The 20,284-nt window shown below is 37.6% G+C and overlaps 2 protein-coding genes across 2 annotated transcripts in view; both read right to left on the minus strand.

Annotated features, from left to right (window-relative positions):
* Positions 1-4,321: 4,321 nt before the first annotated feature.
* Smp_037290 (hypothetical protein) lies at positions 4,322-19,703 on the minus strand. The gene is made up of 6 exons (XM_018791868.1): positions 19,683-19,703; positions 11,737-12,155; positions 10,040-10,250; positions 9,262-9,353; positions 7,484-7,594; positions 4,322-4,518 (listed from the first exon to the last, which is right to left on the minus strand). Exons 2-6 carry the CDS (start codon positions 12,150-12,152, stop codon positions 4,482-4,484), a joined length of 867 nt encoding a protein of 288 aa, XP_018644975.1. The 5' UTR covers positions 12,153-12,155; positions 19,683-19,703; the 3' UTR covers positions 4,322-4,481.
* Positions 19,219-20,284, minus strand: part of Smp_142270 (basic helix-loop-helix transcription factor,putative) — a gene marked incomplete at both ends in the record, with an annotated part of 40,658 nt that continues 39,592 nt past the window's right edge. The window contains one exon of the mRNA XM_018791869.1: positions 19,219-19,295. Coding sequence (XP_018644976.1) covers positions 19,219-19,295 — 77 coding nt within the window. The remainder of the gene's footprint in view (positions 19,296-20,284) is intronic.

Consider the following 20,284-nt stretch of genomic DNA (forward strand, 5'->3'; position numbering starts at 1 on the left):
GCACAATGTGCGTATTGCCTCGATATATCCATCTCTGCCTACCATGCATGTGAATTAAGGCTATATCGAGGCAATACGCACAGTATGCACATATGCCAATTAGTGACTGACCAGTTGCAGTCCTAACAAATCGATGGGAAGATTCAAACAAACAATACTAAGAAAATTTAAATTAATCTTTATTTAACTCTAACCAAACTATCAAAATTCACTTTCTCCTATTGTAAAAGTTTTTTTTCCTAATTTTTAAAAATATTAGATGAGATACATAATGTTGATGAACAAACACAACGTTTATCTAAACTGTTATGAAACAATGAGAACCTCGTATGGATGTGGATTTGTCTATGTCAATAAACTTTGTAACAAAACGAACTGAGAAAACAAGGAGAAATAATTTTTTTTTTAAATCAAGGAGGCTATAAGTTGAGAAAGATAGAATAATAAGTTGATAGAAAAAATTAGAATAAGATAATAGTAATAATAATAATAATAATATTGATACTATGAATGAATACATCTCCGCAGTTGTGATCTATTGCCTAAAGTTTTTTTCAAATTCTTGTTATGCCGTGCTTCGTTAATCATTCACCTAGATAACCGTTATAATACAAATCTTAACGGTGTATAAAATCAGAAAGCAAAGAGAAGCGGCAGTTACAGTTTTATTGACACATGACGCAGGCCAAAAAGTTATAAGCACATGAGTAAATATCAGCGAACGAAACAAAAATGACACACATTGGAGATGGAGGGTAACCCAACTCACTTTAATCAAGCTTCAATCAATATTTATAGTCAGACAAGAATAAATGACAGACATGTGATAAATAGGATAAGAAAGTGTACACACACCTATGTTCATATAAAAATTGGTCAGGGTTAATAAGCGAATAATTAACAAGGTGAAAACATGATGGATAGATGAATTGGCTTGTCCAGAAGTTAGGATAAAGTATATGAGCTTAACATAACAACCGGTAGTACATTCTCAAAACATCGACTTTTTAAGGACTGAAGTATTGTGCACAAAAGAACTGTGATACAATTCAACGGAAAAACAACAAAACTTCAACATGATTGACAAGTAAATTCATATTATCCTGTAATAATTATTCTTTAACCTTAGAATATAATAATTGAACCAAATAAAGCAATTGTCGTTATGAGGGTTGTGAAAGTTATTGAATTTTATTGAGATCACTACTCGGTCTAAGCTGTACAAAATCATTGAAAATCTGAAAGCATTGAACAACTGTTTCGTCCTAGTATGGGACTTGAATACCGTTAGATATTGGATGAGTGATCTAGAGGTAGAAAGTTTGTACGTAAGACCGAAAGTCTAAGGCTTGACTGTTGATGATGGAATTATGGGTACGTACTGCTGAGAAGTCCTATGATAGAACGAAACAACTATCTAGTGAATCCAAGTTTTCAATGGTTGTATAACTTAAATCGGTTAGCGAACTTAATAACACTTGTAGTTGTTTCGAAAGATAAAATAGTGGGAATTCTGTGGTTATCCACAGAATATCTAAGCATTGTCCTTCAGAATAAATTATTAAGACAGAAAAATGTTATGGTTTGGGTAGCTTCACAAAGTTCAATGACGATTGGAAAATCTCTTTATTTCAGTTAGTTTTGATGAATTGGTTTCTTAACCACTTGAAATGCGAACAATGGAAGTAGCATTTTTAAATAACTTATAGACTCAAAATATATATTTTAGAAATTGTGAATTCTAGTTGGTTTGAACTTTCATACAACTCAATTTAAGAAAAAATAATTCGAAATAGTTTTAACGGTCTAATGATCCGCTTAGTATGCTTGTAGCCCTCGTCAAAATACCCTATTCTAGGGTTGTTCTTCATTTTAACGGTGAACAAACACATTTTTTAAAATATTTTATTAAGTTGATTTCTACTTTACTACCTAGGATATTGGAAATACAATTGTGAGTGTAATGTAGTAATAGTTGTCACTCTAAGTAGCTTGTTCCAGTCAGAAATACTCCTTTTTTATTAGCTAGATAACAAGAGAAATCTTCAAATATTCCTTTTTTTATGAAAGTAAAAGCTACGGTGTGGTATCGGTTGCTATACTAGGCCCACATAACTTATTCTGGCTTCCTGACTGTTTCTGTGTAAGCGTGTGTGCATTTCTTATCTTAATCATGTCTTATTTTTGTTCGACTATAAATATCGATAAACGCTTGATTAAATCGAGTTGGCTCAGATGCATTCTTCACTGTGTCATTTCGTTTCTTCGATCGTGTCTGGATCAACGATTGAATGAAATAAACGTACATCCAATCCTTTCTCGTATTAGACTTATTTAATTCCGTTATGCACTAACGCGAGTTAAGTCGATGATTATATACGAGGATTGATGATATGTATAGATCGATAACAATCATTCACACGATCCAATTGGAGACAGATGCCGGACCACTACAGCAGATTCCCTTTAACCCCTTAGTATTATTTATCTTTAATTATAATAATCAACCCTTGGTTGAAATATTAAACCATGTTTCATTGAGGACATACACAAAATTAATATGTCCGAAATACACGGAGTCAGAACATCACATTTCCAGAAAAACAGTGATTTATATTTGTTATACCTAAGTTCATGAAAAACCATCCAAATCATTTAATGAAATAATTTATTACTTTCACAAACAACATTATCTAGAACTAATGCTTCAACCTTTTCCAATCTCAGTGATAAATTTACATTTGTAGGTGTATTTAATAAGGCACTGAACATTAGCTAATGAATACAGTTAACAACTACTATTACATCTTGCGGTCGTGTGATCAGAAGGAGATACACAATACCTTTTTATAAGTTTGCCCAACCTGATATGCGAGTGAAAAGACTAAGGATGAATAAAAAGTTATTATTGGAAACCGATTAAATGTACATTAGTAATTGACATAAGGTTTCCTTCGATACATCAGCCAAGGTCTTCATAAATTGATATATATGATATATATAACACGACTAAAGTTCGATGTGAGATGATATAATGGGTTTGCCATGAGACCACAAAGTAAGTAATTTAATCACTGGAGAGTTGAATCCACTCTCCTGATAAGTCTCAAACTATGACAAAACCGATGTCCAGAGCATCCTATTCGCCATTGGTTCCCAATACTAACCTTAATCAATGACAAAAACCACCTTCATATTCAAAATAATCTCCACAATCTTTCTCAGTTAAATAGCTTACATACATGTATAAACTAGAGTACCCATTCCATTAAATTTATCTTTAATTGTATCCGTTAAAATTTTTATTAAATGTCAACTTCCGCTATCTAAATTAATAAGTATTGGAAGGAATACTAACGGTCATATAATGATGTAATATATATATATATATATATATATATATATATTTCAGTCAGTGAAAACGTAGAACCTGGTACGCTTGTACATCGGTTCAGGTTGCCATACCCCACTAGCATAGAAACTGTTAGGCCGAATCCCAGAAAAGTAGAGGTAGTTACAGTATGATTGGTGGTTGAAAAGATTAGTCATTGAAGATACGATTCAGGTTATGAGAAATTGAGTCCAGAATTTGGAGGAAAATAATAAATGGATGCCCCTGCACCAGTGCGAAAGATTTTAAGCTATGCTATTTCAAGTCTCTAACCATTGGTTCCGGTAATCACGCAGACCTCAATCAGCTAGTCTACACCGATTAACATGGCTCAGTCTAACTGTTAATGACTTCGTGGAGTGATGAAATCTCTTTTTATATATTACTATTATTTAATTAACTGCTTCTATAAATTTTTTTCATCTTGTTGTGTTAATAAAGTATGACAACTTCAATCAATGCATATTTGTGCCTGGTTCTATGTTGTAGATGACTGACTTGGTTTGGCTAGTAAACTGATGTCACCATAATTACGAACCAAGTTATTAAATTTTAGCTATACATAAATATATATGCCAGTTAAGACACTTTTTCAATCAAGAATATCGCTAACGACAATCATACTAAAAAGGATGAAATACTTCAGACTTGATTAGAATGATTTTTCACTGGGTAGTAGTATCAAAACTCATATTCGATGCTAGGTTCGATTCTCGGATGCAGGGTCGTGAGTGTGCATTTCTGAGGAGTCCTATACCAGGACGAAACGGCCACCTACTGCTTCCAGGTTTTTAATTATGGTTTAGCTACGACCAATTTGTGATTTAAAATATAAAAGTATATTTGTTCAGTCTATTGCGCCAAGAGGATTCTAAATGACCAAATTGTAAGTTAATTGTTTTCACCTTATATCAGAATTAAAAAAGAACTCAAAATTTTGACAAATTTATTAACAAAGAAAGGAAACATTAAAATAAATTATCTTCCGGTAGTCAAGAGAACTGTCTCGACGATTTCGACAACACTTCAGTGAACAAATAATACATGTTTCGTAAAAAGACGATAAAAAAAATTACACGATGAATTATCACTATTTACAGTATCGATCTGATTTCATTTTTTCACGTCTACAAAGATAAGGAGAAAACAAGAATATTGATTTTATAAGTCATATTTAGATACACATCAAAGTGAACTATGAACTTTGTTTATTGATAATATATAAGCTTCAGACAAGTAGACTTTATTTATTTAAACACAAATATTGGTACAAGGAAGCACCAGATATATATGCGCTGCACAAATCTCATTTGATTTGTGTAAGGGCTATGATACTGCCCAGGTGCCCAAACCGAAACAGGTGGTTTTCTTAGGGGGCTACACCCGGAGCCCTCGACCTAAAGGTCTGATCCACAAGGCAGTGGAACATCGTGAGGAGATGAAGTCCTATGGTAGCCGGTGACCAACGATTGACTTATACACCATTTGTTCCCTCAGAATACTGGAGCCCATGTGCACCATTGGTTTGGAATCAGGGTTTTCCAACTCTCGTAGGCGGACTAGCCGTGTCCACCAACCCGGTTAAAGCGTCGGACATTCGCTTTCGTCCTTTCGATTCCGTAAACAACACCCTCGCCACGAGAAGGCACTGAATAGGACGTCCTTGGCAGAGGCTATATATGCGTGGCCATGTGAGAGCATTTCGAGAGGGAGTGTGGACTCTCCCCACTCTCGGCCGTACCGCGGCAGTTGGGGGCAACAAGTAGACTGTTCATTAACTTCGATAGAAGCTTAAGAAAACGAAAGTATTTGCAATGCATTGTCTATGAGTACACTATTATAACTATATTGAAACCAATGTTTTAGTGACAGTAATGTAATATTCTTTTCCAATATAGGATACCAAATGAGGAATTCGATAGAGATAGGAGAGCAGGCCTTGCGTGAACCGAAGATGAATGATGACACTTAAAAAACATTATTTTCCAAAAACCTAATTTTCCGGTTTACTTGCGTCATTCGAATTCAGAATAAACCTTGTAATCCTAACCTGTTATTATCTGACAATAGTTGTGGGTATGTTGTGTTCTGAACACTGAAAAACTTGCAATAAACAATTAGGCAACATATAAAAACTTTCGTCTAATTTAGAGCGAATAATTTTACAGTATTTGAGCGCCGAGTTGATGTAAGACATTAAATAGGAATAATGTATTTGTAAAATATCAGCGAATGAATTTGAAGTAAATCCAACATTTCACCTGGCAATCTGGTCCAAGCTTTTTCGAGGAATTAATTAATGAATTAGGCAACATGTTACAATTTTTCGAAGTAGATAAAAAAGACTATTAATATGTCAGTGAAATATCCATCACTCATAGTACCACAATAAAGAGTACTTTACTGTTCAAACGTCAATATTAATCTGTGACTATTGGAGCCCTGTATTTTAAATATCAAAATAAATTCTCTATGTAAGAATTTGCACTTGATAAATTTCAGTAAACATTTTAAGAATCAGGCCATTATCATGTGATTGTAATTTACACTGAAATGACTGGATAATGAAGAACGCATTGTGTGTACGACCCAGCTTTACTTTGAATCAATTACACAATAACTAAAAAGATAAACAGTGAGCACAGAATACATTAGGATAACATATTTTCGTTAATCTAACAGTTCCTTAAAATTACAATCTGCTGACTAAAATACCTAAATGAGAATCAACTTAGTCTATAAAACAACAATATGCTGACTGGTCTTCGTATATCTTTTGCAAGTAAATACCGATGTAACAGAATGAAGAAATAATAACTCTCGAAACTATTTTGTAGACTACTATTATATAGAATCTTACTGTATAACTATTAAACAACTGGACTATTATATTCCTATGTTCCATTTATTGTAAGCTTTCGTTCGACCTACTAACTATTAGTACACATTATAAGCAAAGATGGATGGTGGCTAGCAGTGGAATCCAGGACGCGCGTTTCGTCCTATTCGGGACTTGTCAGATGGATGCACCTGCATCTCAGAGTTGATGTTCACCCCAGGACTCGAACCCAGTACCGTTCGCTTCAAAGGCCATCGCGTTATCCACTTATCTATTGAGTCCTGACAGCCACTAGCTTGTGCAATGGGGTGAAGTTTAATTCATCTTTGTATATTAGTATACGTCTTATTATTCCAAAACTACTAAAAATCGGGTATTTGCAGCTTGCCTGACTCATTTCCGCTTTAGGTTGGTTTATATATGAGTACAATTTTCTATTTTATGATCTGATATAGTACCGTATGGAAACCTATGACCCCTTGGAATAATAGTAATAACAATATTATTATAACATTAATAATAATAGAACCTTTGGCTGCCATCTCATATTCGGACTCAAGGATAGGAATTAACGGACCAATAGAAGAGAAGAATACGTTAGCATCAACTCGACGTTAATCGTATTGGTTGGACTAGACCATCGGTTAAGGCTTATGATACTAGACTATAGGCGGAATAACATAAACGAGTAGAAAATTATAACCGGAAGTCCGTGTGGCAAACCTATCCATTGGTATTGACTAATGTCTCAAACATAACAGATACATACATATACATGCTACAGGAAGTAGAATGTAGCTCATATCCAAGTATCTAGTGAATGAGTTAGTTTAAAATCTTCTAAATGGTAGGTGACATAGACCGATACTAGTTATAGTGCTGCAAATGTATTTTTCATGTTCTATCTCTGTCAAAGACCTCTATTTTATACAAATCACCTCATCCTTAACATTTATTGATTCTATTTATTAAATCTAAAGTATGTGCTGTGCGCTCGATGTTCACTATCCGGATACAGTTAATTCAATGCTTTTTTCGTCTCGTTAATCTCTTTTTACTACGCTAAAATAAAGCGAGACAACTTCAGTCGATGTATATTTGTACTGCATTGTAACATGTTTCTGATTAACTGACCGACTGAAAACTACAGGGTATAGTTTAGTTTGAATAACTGAGATTCAATAGGTTTAACCAGTAAGGGTTATAAAGAAATAATCCTTATAATTTGTTTTCAATAACAAATAAACACATACCGATCTAGTAGACATTCATACAGATTGCCAGAATGACGAGCGCGTTTTACATCACTGAAATCTTCTTTGCTTAAACGTAGCTTTTGATCTTGCCAACTTTGAAATTTACGTCTAGAAATAAAATGAATTAAAACACTGGTTTTATTTAATAAGAAATTACCCAGCTCATTTTACTTTAAAATTGCAACAACCTTAGGAAAGTAGAACATACACACAAAAATTTTCATTACGATACTTCTCATTATCACATTCTAATGAAAACTGACAAAAAGAATACTGATAACGAGTGTCACTTATAAATAAACAACGTAGAATGACGTATAATTTATTATTATTTAAACACATAAATATTGGTACAATGGGGCACCAGATATATATGCGCTGCACAAATCTCATTTGATTTGTGTGAGAGCTGTGATACTGCCCAGGTGCCCAAACTGAAGCAGGTGGTTTCCTTAGGGGGCTACACCCGGAGCCCTCGACCTAAAGGTCTGATCCACAAGGCAGTGGAACATCGTGAGGAGATGAAGTCCTATGGTAGCCGGTGACCAACGATTGATTTATGCGCCATTTGTTCCCTCGGGATACTGGAGCCCATGTGCACCATTGGTTTGGAATCAGGGTTTTCCAACTCCCGTAGGTGGACTTTCCGTGTCCACCAACCCGGTTAAAGCGTCGGACATTCGCTTCTCATTCTCTGAATTTCGTAAACAACACCCTCGCCACGAAAAGGCAGTGAGTAGGACTTCCCTGTCAGAGGCTATATATGCGTGGCCATGTGAAAGCATTTCGAGAGGGAGAGCGGACTCTCCGCACTGTTGGCCGTACAGGGCATTTGGACATTCATTATAGCTGCTATACTTCACATTGTTATAAATTAGGACTTACAATGAATGGTGAACGAGTTTTACATTATTAAAATGAATGCAATTCAGTACTAATAGATTGATGAGAAGCAGTGACACAATGTGTGGCCGAGTAATAACTGCTAACAAAAACCGAACTACTGATGCAAAACCCTGTATAGACTGAGACCAAAGACAATACCACTAACCAGAAAGATAACATGCTTAAGCACAAAATATTGAACACGAAAATAAGCATGGTTGGATTTTACAAAGAATTAAATAATGTTGATTTTACAAGTCACTCACCCACCAATGAATTAAAAACTGACTCTGTTAGATTTAGTTCTTGTTTAAATCACAATAGCATAACAAGATGGAAAATTAAAATGATGATAATTAAAATAGCTGAAATAATAATAGTACCAATGAGAGAAACGTAACACGGAAAATATAGTTGAAAGACAATAGATAAAGGAATGAAAAGCATAAGGTTATAATGAAAATCAAGATTTAAGGGAGGTCGAAGGTTGAATACATTCGACCAATGGTAAATAACATCATCTTAGATCTCCAATGGATAAAGATATATCATGTTGTTAATAGCCTTGATTTATAAATTTCGATAGGAACAAAGTTGGAAATGTAAAATATACTGTAGATCACATAAATATACATTTGTGGTTCAATGTACGGTAGAAAAAGTTAATTTCTAACTCATCAAGTACAGGCTTATGTATTTGGCTTTCAGCCACAATTTGTGTGAAAGCTACCAATACTACCTATACTCCACAAAAACTGAACTAGCTACATAGTATTTCGAGCCTGCGACCTACCATTTGGAACCCAAGTGTTTTAATCACTGATCCATCCAATTAAATACAAATAGGAGTCATACAGAATATAGAAAAAATATATTAAATAACAGCTTACACATAATTAACTTCAGCTTTTTTTAAGCCTTCCCGTTCTTCTTCTGGTATATCCAATAAAGGATCATGGATAAGAGGTTTATTAGAACGAAACTATGGGAAAAAGTAGTGATAAAAAACGGTAAATAGTCTGAATAAAGTACACAAAATATCAATCAAACATAAGATCATCACCAATTAAGTAACAACTCAAAATTTTTGCATAACATCAGTTTCTATGAGTTGAAGGTTGCTCACAGTTGAAATGAACTATAACAACATATTTGAGGAAATCTTTTACACGGCTATTAAGGCAAACAAAAGCTGCAAGCATTTCCGAAAGACCCCTTGAATGTTGTATTACCACTGGATAAATGATATTTCGGGTTTCAATAACAGCCGCCATCTAGACGAAGTACGACGAAATAATGCTTACAACATTCAAGCTAAAACAAACTAGAAATCTATGAAATTTCTTACTATTGGTACTGGCTGTGTAGAAAAGTAAAATTTTTTGGATGATGTTTGTATTTTAGTCTGTTGAAAGGAATTGTGCAGTATTAATCTGGAGGTCAACTTTACAACAAAATATTTAAAAGATTCATCACTTCAAATGTATATATTCCCATGTTATATGATAACAATTAGTGGAAATACCACCGCTTCTTTACAACTTGTTCTACCTAGCAAATTCTATATAGCTCAACACAAATAACCAAAAATTATACATAAATCTTGAACACTGAATAGATATTTTGCAATCGAACTAAACAAAAAAAATTCTGACAACAATTACATACGATAACCATTTCATTGGTTTTAGCTTGTTGACTTTTGAATACAATATCATCCGTAATGGGATCAGCTGAAAGGAAACAATTGTTTGCTCCTAACAAAGCACTACGACCATCTTGAAAAATTGGTTCGAATTGTTCAAAAACTCCAACAGCATCTGCTGTGGCTCCCAAAATAGCGTCGGATTTGGTGGAAACACCAAGATATCTACCATAACTGTATTTCAGAGAGAAAACAAAACTGAGATTATTGAGGTCATAGGAAAAAAAAATAGCAGTTTACAAAATGAACAATGATTGTATATATTGTTTTACAATGGTTTCACATCATTTTGCGGGATGGGTGATGTGATACTGTAAGAATCAAGCCTGATAGTAGCTAATCCCTAATCCTATCACTGAGTAAATGACCCATGGTTCTTTAAAATAATTTATTAATTAACTCACATTTATACGCGTTTATTTTTCTGTTCAACATTTTCTAAGGATGTTATTTCGTTATAATAACATATTCTAATGAGCAGCTGTCTTGTTTTATGATATTAGTTAACTGTGGAGGAGAGACTGTTTACGCTAATAATTCGGTTTCGTAAGCAGTTATTATCTACCCATATTGTATTATCCATAGTATCTATCGATCAGTGCCATTTTCTTTCATCTTAACAGCTGAAAATTTATTCATAAAATCCCACTCCAATACACTGCTATTCTAAAAACTCCATATTAACACACTTGTATTCATCTATGCTATTCGCATTACATAAATCTCTTTGAAATCAATGATAAGTTCGGATTCGAATGACAATCATGTTAAATGTCACTATGATGCAAACAGTGATAGAAAGAGTATATGGACGAAATTTTTTCTCCTTAAAATGAATTTTAGAACTAACAACTTTCAATCCAAATTAAAAATGAAACATCAATCAGGAAGGACCTCCAAAATAAAATTTAATGGCGAAAACACCCTAGCTGTTTGGGCTTCCCCCAGACTCCTTTCAAATATCTAACATCAATACAAGTCAGTCAATCAGTCATCTACAACATACGACCAGTCACATATATGAATCGATCCAAGTTGCCATACCTCATTAGCACAAAACGATTATACCAAATTCACAGAAGCAGTTACTTCAATGATAGTTATACATAAAGAAAGATTGCATAAAAGGATATGATACAGAGAGAAAGAATTAGTTTATAGGAAGAAAGGTATAAGGTGATTTTATTCTAACAGTTTAGGGGAAGACAAAGAGTATATGTATCTGCGTCATTGTGATCGATTCTGAGTCATGTCACTCAGAGTCTTCAACCATTGGTTACGATAGTCGAACGGACTCCAACCAAGTGGTCTGCATCTACCAAAATGGCTCAGATTAGGAGTTAGTGACTTTATGGACAGTTACCAGGTTTTGGTTCGGCTGCCCCTAACTTTCTTCCATCCTTATACAACACTAGTCAGCACTGCGTGCCGTGGTAATTGGTAGTGGGTAATACGAACTAATACGGCGCTTATCTCTAAATTGAAAATAAAAGGATAGTTCAGTAGAATAAACTTTATTATACAAACATGCAAAATGAGAACAAATCCCTTTGAGTGGACTTCGTTATAGGCTCTACAATCACAAATTAAGGAAAATTACATCGTAAAACTTATTTTATTTGAGTCACAAAACAAAAAACCACTACTCATACTAACTAACCCAGATTTAAATGCAACTTTAGTATCCGAAACTTGCATAGCGGTGAAAATCTCCTCTGGGGCTGGTGGTTCACCGTACTTTCTTGGTGGTCCGATAACAACCAAACCTTCATCGGTAGCTGATAAGTAACAAGCACCTGTAAACTCGTTGTTAGCATTCTGCCCAGAGCGTGTAGCTGCTTCAAGCTCATCAGTTGTCGACGGTTTATCAGTTGCAACATAAACTTGTATTGCTATTGAATCCTTAACTTCATCGAATTCTTTCGCAGACCACCAGCCACCATGAGCATCTGCTTCCAAAATACGTTCTGTTTTCTCAACCTTTGGTTTTGATTCTTGACGTCTTTTGTGGTGCTTTTTTTTCTTCTCACCTTTTAATTTTAACTTTCCAGGTCGGACAAATGAGTAACTGTCCATAGTCTAAAAGTCGATGTAGATTTCAAATACATACTACAGCACACAGTGTATAAATCTTACGTCCATGCTAAGCATCAATAAGATAATTCCCCTGCCCAGTAATCTTATGTAAAAGGATAGTGGTAATTTACAAGACGTTAAGACTTAAAGGTTGAAAACCAGTTTGTCTTGTACATAATAATTGCTAAAAGTGAGTAAAAGCAGTTGATCTGTGTTTACGAAATAAAACTACAGCATCATATAATTTCAGTTAGACAGTTATCATCAACGTAGAGCCTGTCATAAATGTATATCAAACCAATTAATCAGACTAAATCCACATAACAAGATGAAACTAAAAGAAATGGTAAAGGAGTCGGAGTTGTAGTACTGATGATATTGAGAAAGAATAAACATGGACAAGGTATGTATGAAAGAATACTGTAATTCAAGATGGCCTTGTCAACCGATTCTCCGCTATTGCCCAGTAACCTAGGCTAAACGTCAACATTCCTCACTAGATCGTCTATTGTTTTTGAACATCACGATTCATAGCCAGTAAAGTAAGATAGAACAGACTGTTGCAGAGTACACCCACCTACGCCACAAGTGACGCACGTTGACAAAGGTTAACAGAGCTTTCTAAACCCGTATCGAAATTTCGTCAGAGACTGACCCCCCAGCGTTGACGAGACTTCCAAGGCAAGTGAAACGGTCAACACACTACATTCTGTACCACTAGAGCGTAAGTTATAAAGAAAAAGAATCTTAAACAGTAGTGTTCAAGAGCTAGAAGTGATTACGAGGGGTAGTACTATGTTTAGTAAAGCTCTTTTCTCTTAAGCTAATACATAGGGGACAATCAGTCCTTAATTTTATTGATATTTGAGTGACCGACAGAATCCCCACCTTGCAATCGCTTGTTTTAACTGACTTCTTGTATATTTTGTGTGTAAGCATATTATTTTATTAGATGAAAAACCAATTGTTCTGATCGGTGGCCTTGTCTTTGATTTTAGTTTATTCACAATGTTGTGTCAATAATCTGGTTTCGTGAGCGGTCGTCATTGGGCTGCATCGTATTATTGCATCTCACTAGCTGATTGCCACCGCATACATTCATTTTAACAATCTAAAAACTCGTTTACCATTCATAATAAATCTTGATCTATAAAATATGAAACGGTGACTTAGCATACATAACAAATAAACAATTTCATTTGGTTCGGTTTCTTGAATTCACAAACTAAGTAACTTTTATTGCCCAAAACATAGGGCCTAACTACAGTATTATTCGCAACCACAATAAAGAAATGAATTCCAGAAACCAATAAATGAATACATTCGATCTACCCATTATTAAAGGTTATGTCTTAGAGTAGCTTAGATTGCACTGTTAAGTAATGAACGCGGTCTCTGATAAGGAACATGCTAGTTTTGTAAGGCATTACAAATGGTGAAGAGTAGCTAACAAATGCGACGTGTGAAGGCGTCATGAGATGTTACTAACGTTCAGAGGATCATGACCGATAATTAAACCAAGCACTAGAAAAACAACACACTTAAACACTTACCCGACCGTTGCTGCTACCTTGACGTGGTGGTCGGGCTTGCCTATCGTGATGAAGCAATCGAGCTATGCTGGCTGGAACAATCGTTCCTCAAGGTCCTACCATGCCAGACAGGTCGGTTGAAGAGCGGTAAGACTAAAAGCAGCAAACCCAAGGTCCGAAGGCGAAGTCGTACTGCTAACTGTACAGAGGTGTGACAGCAGTAAGGTGTTTCCTTCAGACAACCAGCATGACAGCGATGCTGCCTTCCCAAAAGGAGGGGTGGGGTTAGAAAAGGTCGACCCTAAAAATGCACACCTCGCCTTATCCCACGAATATCCGTCTCCGGCGGTAAGGTCCTTTGAAGAACGGAGCTAACACAAAAACTACCCACAAAAAGGTCGTGTGTGACCGACCTCAAACAGTTGTCCCTTGGGCACTGCGGTCACGCTCTCAGGTCATTAAGACCACTTCTAACCCAATTTCCTTTTCAGGTACCTCTAGAAGAACCCTTCCACGGTGTGGGAAACCGGGAAGTGATAACTGCCCTCATACCTCTAACAGCACTCAAGACCACTGTATTCATAATCAATCTCCTTCTTCAATTCCTACTATTCCTTCTACCTTGACTTTCAACACTAAACCTCCTCTCTCGGTTTCCTCCTCAAGTGTCACCATGGCCAACGATTCTAATGCGCGAAACGCTGTCCCAGGTCTACTAAAACCTCGCTCCAAACTACACATTGGAGCCTTCAACGTACGTACCCTATGCCAAATCGGTCAACAGGCCTCCTTAGCTAAAACCCTGGAATCTCGTACCATTGATGTATGCTGTGTCTCCGAAACACGTATACAGGATCCCAGTGTGGTCATTCACTTGACCTCACCTCGCCAAAATGGACAGCCAACGAAATACACCCTCCGTGTATCTGGCGACCCGTTGGCTAGTTCTCGTGGACTTGCAGGTGTAGGCATAGCACTAAGTACAAGGGCAGAACAGGCACTATTAGAATGGATCCCCGTTAACAGTCGCCTGTGTGCTGTCCGGCTAAATGGCTCCGTAAGAACTCGGAAGGATAGAGACACACGTCGTTGCCTTTTCGTCGTTTCTGCCTACGCTCCCACTGACTGCAGCCATGATGAAGTGAAGGATGACTTTTACAGAAAGCTCTCTGAGCTTCTTCAAAAAGCTAAACGCTCAGACATAGTCGTCGTAGCGGGTGACTTTAATGCCCAGGTAGGCAGCTTAAATCAAACAGAAAGAAATTTAGGTGGGTGTTTTAGTATTCCGGCTCAACGAACCGATAATGGTGATCGTCTGTTGCAACTATGCTCAGACAATCGTTTATTTTTAGCAAGCACTAATTTTAAACATAAGGAGAGACATCGTCTAACATGGCGACCACCTGCACCAAACCAACGATGGACTCAAATAGACCATATTGTCATCAGTCATAGTTGGAGAGAGGCTCAATAGAAGATTGTCGCTCGTATTGGAATACTTGTTTAGACTCTGATCACGCTTTAATACGAGCGCGCATTTGTCTGCGCCTCAATGGACGCAGGAAAAGTACACTAAGAAGACCCATTAGGACTGAACTGGAGGACGAGAAAGCCAAATGCGAATTCCAGAAACAACTGAGTTCACATCTAGGCAGTTCTGTAAACGAGACTGACACAGATGCTGCTTGGAAAGACATACGAACAGCTGTGGAAACAGCAGTAACATCTATTAGTAATTTAAACCATAGGGCTCCAAAAAGCCAATGGATTTCTTCTAAGTCTATTTCACTGATGGATTCGCGTAAACTCATCCCATCAGGCTCTGAACACGACGAAGAGCGTAAACAAATTAGATCTAGGTTAACTAAAAGTCTAAGGAACGATCGTGAGCAGTGGTGGGCAACGAAAGCAAAAGAGATGGAAAAGGCAGCGGCTGTAGGCAACACCAGGCAACTCTTCAGACTAATAAAAGAAACTGGAATTAAGAAGTCAAGTGTAAGTGAGACAATCTCGGAAAAAGACGGAACCCTTATCTGCTCTCAACCCAAACGTTTAGAACGATGGGCGGAACACTTTGAGGAGCAGTTTAGCTGGCCTTCAGCTACTGCACAACTACCCACTATTCCTAGAAAACCTGAATGGAACATTGAAGTAGGCCCCCCGACCCTACTTGAAGTTCAAAAGGCTATACGTAATCTGAAACGAGGAAGAGCAGCTGGTCCTGATGGATTGGCTCCAGAGGTCTTTAAATATGGTGGTCCAGTTTTAGCGATTAGGTTGACTAATATTCTGGCTAAAATCTGGGAGACGGATGTAATCCCATCCGACTGGTCACAGTCACTGATTGTCCCAATATATAAAAAGGGGTCAAAATCATCCTGCAATAACCATAGAGGGATTAGTCTGACTAACATAGCATCTAAAATACTAGCCTCAATAATTATCGGGCGCCTAACTAAGACTCGTGAACTGCAAACACGAGAAAATCAGGCTGACTTCAGACCTGGTCGTGGCTGTATCGACCACATATTCACCATTCGTCAAGTTTTAGAGCACAGACATGCTTATCGGCGTCCGACAATGATAGTTTTTCTTGACTTGAAAGCAGCATTTGACTCTGTAGACCGAGAGGTTGTGTGGCAGTGTCTGTCATTGAAAGGTGTACCCGAGAAGTACATAAACCTTTTGAAGGCTCTTTACTCGAACACTATTAGTCGAGTGAGAGCTTATGGCGAACTGTCATATGATTTTACAACCTCAAGTGGTGTCCGTCAAGGCTGTCCACTATCCCCATTTTTGTTTAACTTCATTATAGACCTGTTGCTGGAAATAACACTCTCTTCGACTGAATTTACAGGAATTGATCTCCTACCAGGGGGACCACTAAGAGACTTAGAATACGCAGATGACATAGTCCTGTTTGGTGAAGACGCTGACAAAATGCAGAGTCTTCTGTTTGAACTCAGTAATAATGCCAGGATGTTTGGGATGCGTTTCTCCCCATCCAAATGTAAATTGTTACTCCAGGACTGGCCTGCGTCAACACCCGAACTAAGGATAGGGAGTGAAGTAGTCGAACGCGTGGACAACTTCACTTATCTTGGAAGTCTGATCAGCCCTAATGGGTTGGTGTCTGACGAAATCTCAGCACGGATTCAAAAAGCTCGTTTGGCTTTTGCCAACTTACGTCACCTATGGCGAAGACGAGATATCTGTCTATCAATTAAGGGACGAGTATACTGCGCAGCAGTTCGTTCTGTTCTACTTTACGGCTGCGAAACATGGCCATTTAGAGTAGAAGATACTCGTAGGTTACTAGTATTTGACCACAGATGCCTTAGAAATATTGCTCGCATCTGCTGGGATAACCGGGTAAGTAATAGTGAGGTTAGACGCAGGGTATTAGGGAATGATGGTAAATCAGTTGATGAGGTCATGAATCTTCATCAACTGAGATGGTTGGGTCATGTGTTACGTATGCCTGAACACCGATTACCACGACGCGCTATGATGACTATTATTGGGAACGGTTGGAAGAGAGTTAGGGGCGGTCAAACCAAAACGTGGCATCAGTGTTTGAAGTCACTAACTTCTAGCCTGAGCCATGTTGGCAGATGCAGACTACCTGGTTGGGGTCCACGTGACTATCGTAACCAATCGTTGGAGACACTTTAGGTGACATGGCTCAGAATCGATCACAATGGCGTAGGTGTATACACTCTTTATCTTCCATTAAACCTTGAGACTAAAATTGCTTCATATCTCTCTTCCTTCCTGCACTATATCCTTATATACAACCTATAATTTATATACTACCACCACTAAATTAACTATTTCTATGAATCCGGTGTTCATCTTGTTGTGCTAACGAGGTGTGGCAACTTGGACCGATGCATATATGTGCCTGGTCCTACGTTGTAGCTGACTGACTGACTTACTAGCCTAGATTTTTTGACCTCAACCACTCCTACATGTTACTAGTGCTAACGATTTGATTTTACGAAATACTATTAATGGTCTTCTGAAACAACACACTAAGTATTTCAAGGTGTCACAGCTTTGAATGTACGAACCCTATATCACTAGCTAGGACACTAAAATTTTATAGCATTGATGTGTAGTATGTTCCCGAAACACGTATACAGGATAATGGCATGATCACTGACTTGAACTCACGTAACCTATATGGAGAGCCAACAAGATATACCCTGCAGGTATCCTAAGACTCAGTGGTCTATCGGTTAAGTGCTCTGGTGCGAGACCGGTAGATCCTGGGTTCGAATCTCGAGAGGCGGGATCGTGAATGAGTACTGCTGATGGGTCCCACAATAGGACGAAACGGCCGTCCAGTGCTTCCAGGTTAGCCCTCAAATGGTTGGGCCATGTGTTACGTATGCCTGAACACCGATTACTACGACGCGCTATGCTGACTAGTATTGGGGATGGTTGGAAGAGAGTTAGAAGCGGCCAGACCAAAACATAGCATCAGATCTTGTAGTCACCAACTTCTAGTCCGAGCCCTGTTGATAGATGCAGACCACTTGGTTGAGGTCCGTGCGACTATCGTAACCAATCGTTGGAGACTCTAGGTGACATGGCTCAGAATCGATCACAATGGTGTAGGTGTATACACTCTTTGTCTTCCCTTAAACCTTGAGATTGAAATTGCTTCATATCTCTCTTCCTGTACTATATCCTTATATACAACCTTTCTTTTATATATTACCACCACTAAATTAAATAGTTTTATGAATTCAGTGTTCATCTTGTGCTAACGAGATATGGAAACCTGGACTGATGCATATGTGTGCCTGGTCCTACGTTGTAGCTGACTGACTGACTAACCTATTGACACAGAACACCAACACTGATGGTCATAAATAGACCATATTACCATCACGCGTCGTTGAGGCTCGACTGAAGACTGCTGCTCCTTCTGAGATATATGCTTGGGGTTTGATCATGCCCTGATGAGCGCATGCATTTTTAAGCGTTTTACTGATAGTAGAAAAGCCATGGCAAGAAACCTCCTAGATAGCAATTTGGTTGAAACGCTAGGCATCGACTGAGGGAAGAATCAGCTAAGCACCTAGTCGATCGTGGAAAAAGTCTATCCTGAAATAGCTCAAAATGTTTAAACAGCTATAAATATAGTAATGGCATCCATTAACAACTTATAACGAGAGTTTAGGGAACATCGATAGATTTAGGTAGCCTCTACTAAATTGATATGCGCTCCGAACATCATTTTGAGAGGCCCGGAGAACGATGAAGAGTGATGGAAAAAAAGATAAAAAGCACAGCGTAACCAGATGTAACCTGATATAAAGCGTTTAGACCGATCTACAAGACTTTCGGAGACCATGCTGATACAATCGCTCTGATGAGAATTAACCTTTCATGTTTTGGAAAATCCGATAACAGTAAGAGCCTTCAGGAGATTCGGGAGAAATCGGTCTTTTTAAGAGGACTTTGAAAATATGGTGGCACTACTACGATAGAACTCAGGGAAAGTCTTTATCTCAGGGCTTAAACTAAAACACATTGTATTTTGTTAATGGAAAAATATCAGGATTTTTCAAATACACAACTTGGTTCCAATACACCCGATCTCCCTACTTCGAGGAAAAGTTTGTCCATTCTGGGTATATCTTGGGGAAGCTGAAATAGAAAACTGGGGTTTTCGTGCCATTTACCCGAAGTTTTTGCAGGTCTGAAGAAAACTATTAAGTTTTGGGAAAGACCCAAAATTTTCTTTATAATCTTATAAAACTTTGAGGCTCCTCCATAAACCTCAAATTTTACCCAAGGTTTCCCCAAAATAAGGAGAATAGACAAGGAAGCTCATAATCTTGACTGACTACATAATGGAAGGCACAAAACGAAAAAAGAGAACCATGAGATATTTTAATGAGAAACATGCTGTATAACTCTGATGACAAGCCGTAAAAAATGACAGAAAGCCAAATGTTTGAACCAACATTTTGTTGGTACATACCGACAACCACGCTATAACGTTACATCCGTATAGCCCGGGCTGAATATTCAAATGGTTCAAATGGTTGAGGACGGAATAGAAGAAGCTTTCGTTTAACGGGCTTCCGTGTCTAGTAGCAGTGGATCATATACACCTCTAGGCAGGAACCTAGGTTATTAACGATAATAGAGGAAAACAGAAATTGGTAAATCATAATAATTTGTTATCCTTAGTCCTTAAGAATAGGTCAAGTTTCCTCTTAAAGGATTCCTGGGAAGTCGCTTAGACTAGCTCAGTCGGCAGCGAATTTCAGAATTTGACAACTCTTACGGAGTAAAAGTTGTGTCTACAGTCTGTTCTGCTATGTCGGGTCCCCAGTTTATGGGTGTTACCTCTTAAGTTAGTGGTGTGACTAAGCTTAGGAAGATGTTTAAGGGGATGACCAGAAGTGTTAGGGATACTGTAAGTCATACGAAGGTGACCTCTAAGACGCCTGTACTCTAACGGGTAAAGGTTAAGTGATTGGAGGCGCTCTTCGTTATGTTTGAATTGGAGTCTCCGAACTGATTTCGTGGCTCGACGTTGTATACGTTCCAGAGTGTCCTTATCCTTTTGGAGGAAGG

Source organism: Schistosoma mansoni, assembly GCF_000237925.1.
Source record: "Schistosoma mansoni, WGS project CABG00000000 data, chromosome 1 unplaced supercontig 0034, strain Puerto Rico, whole genome shotgun sequence".
Taxonomy (NCBI): Eukaryota; Metazoa; Platyhelminthes; class Trematoda; order Strigeidida; family Schistosomatidae; genus Schistosoma; species Schistosoma mansoni.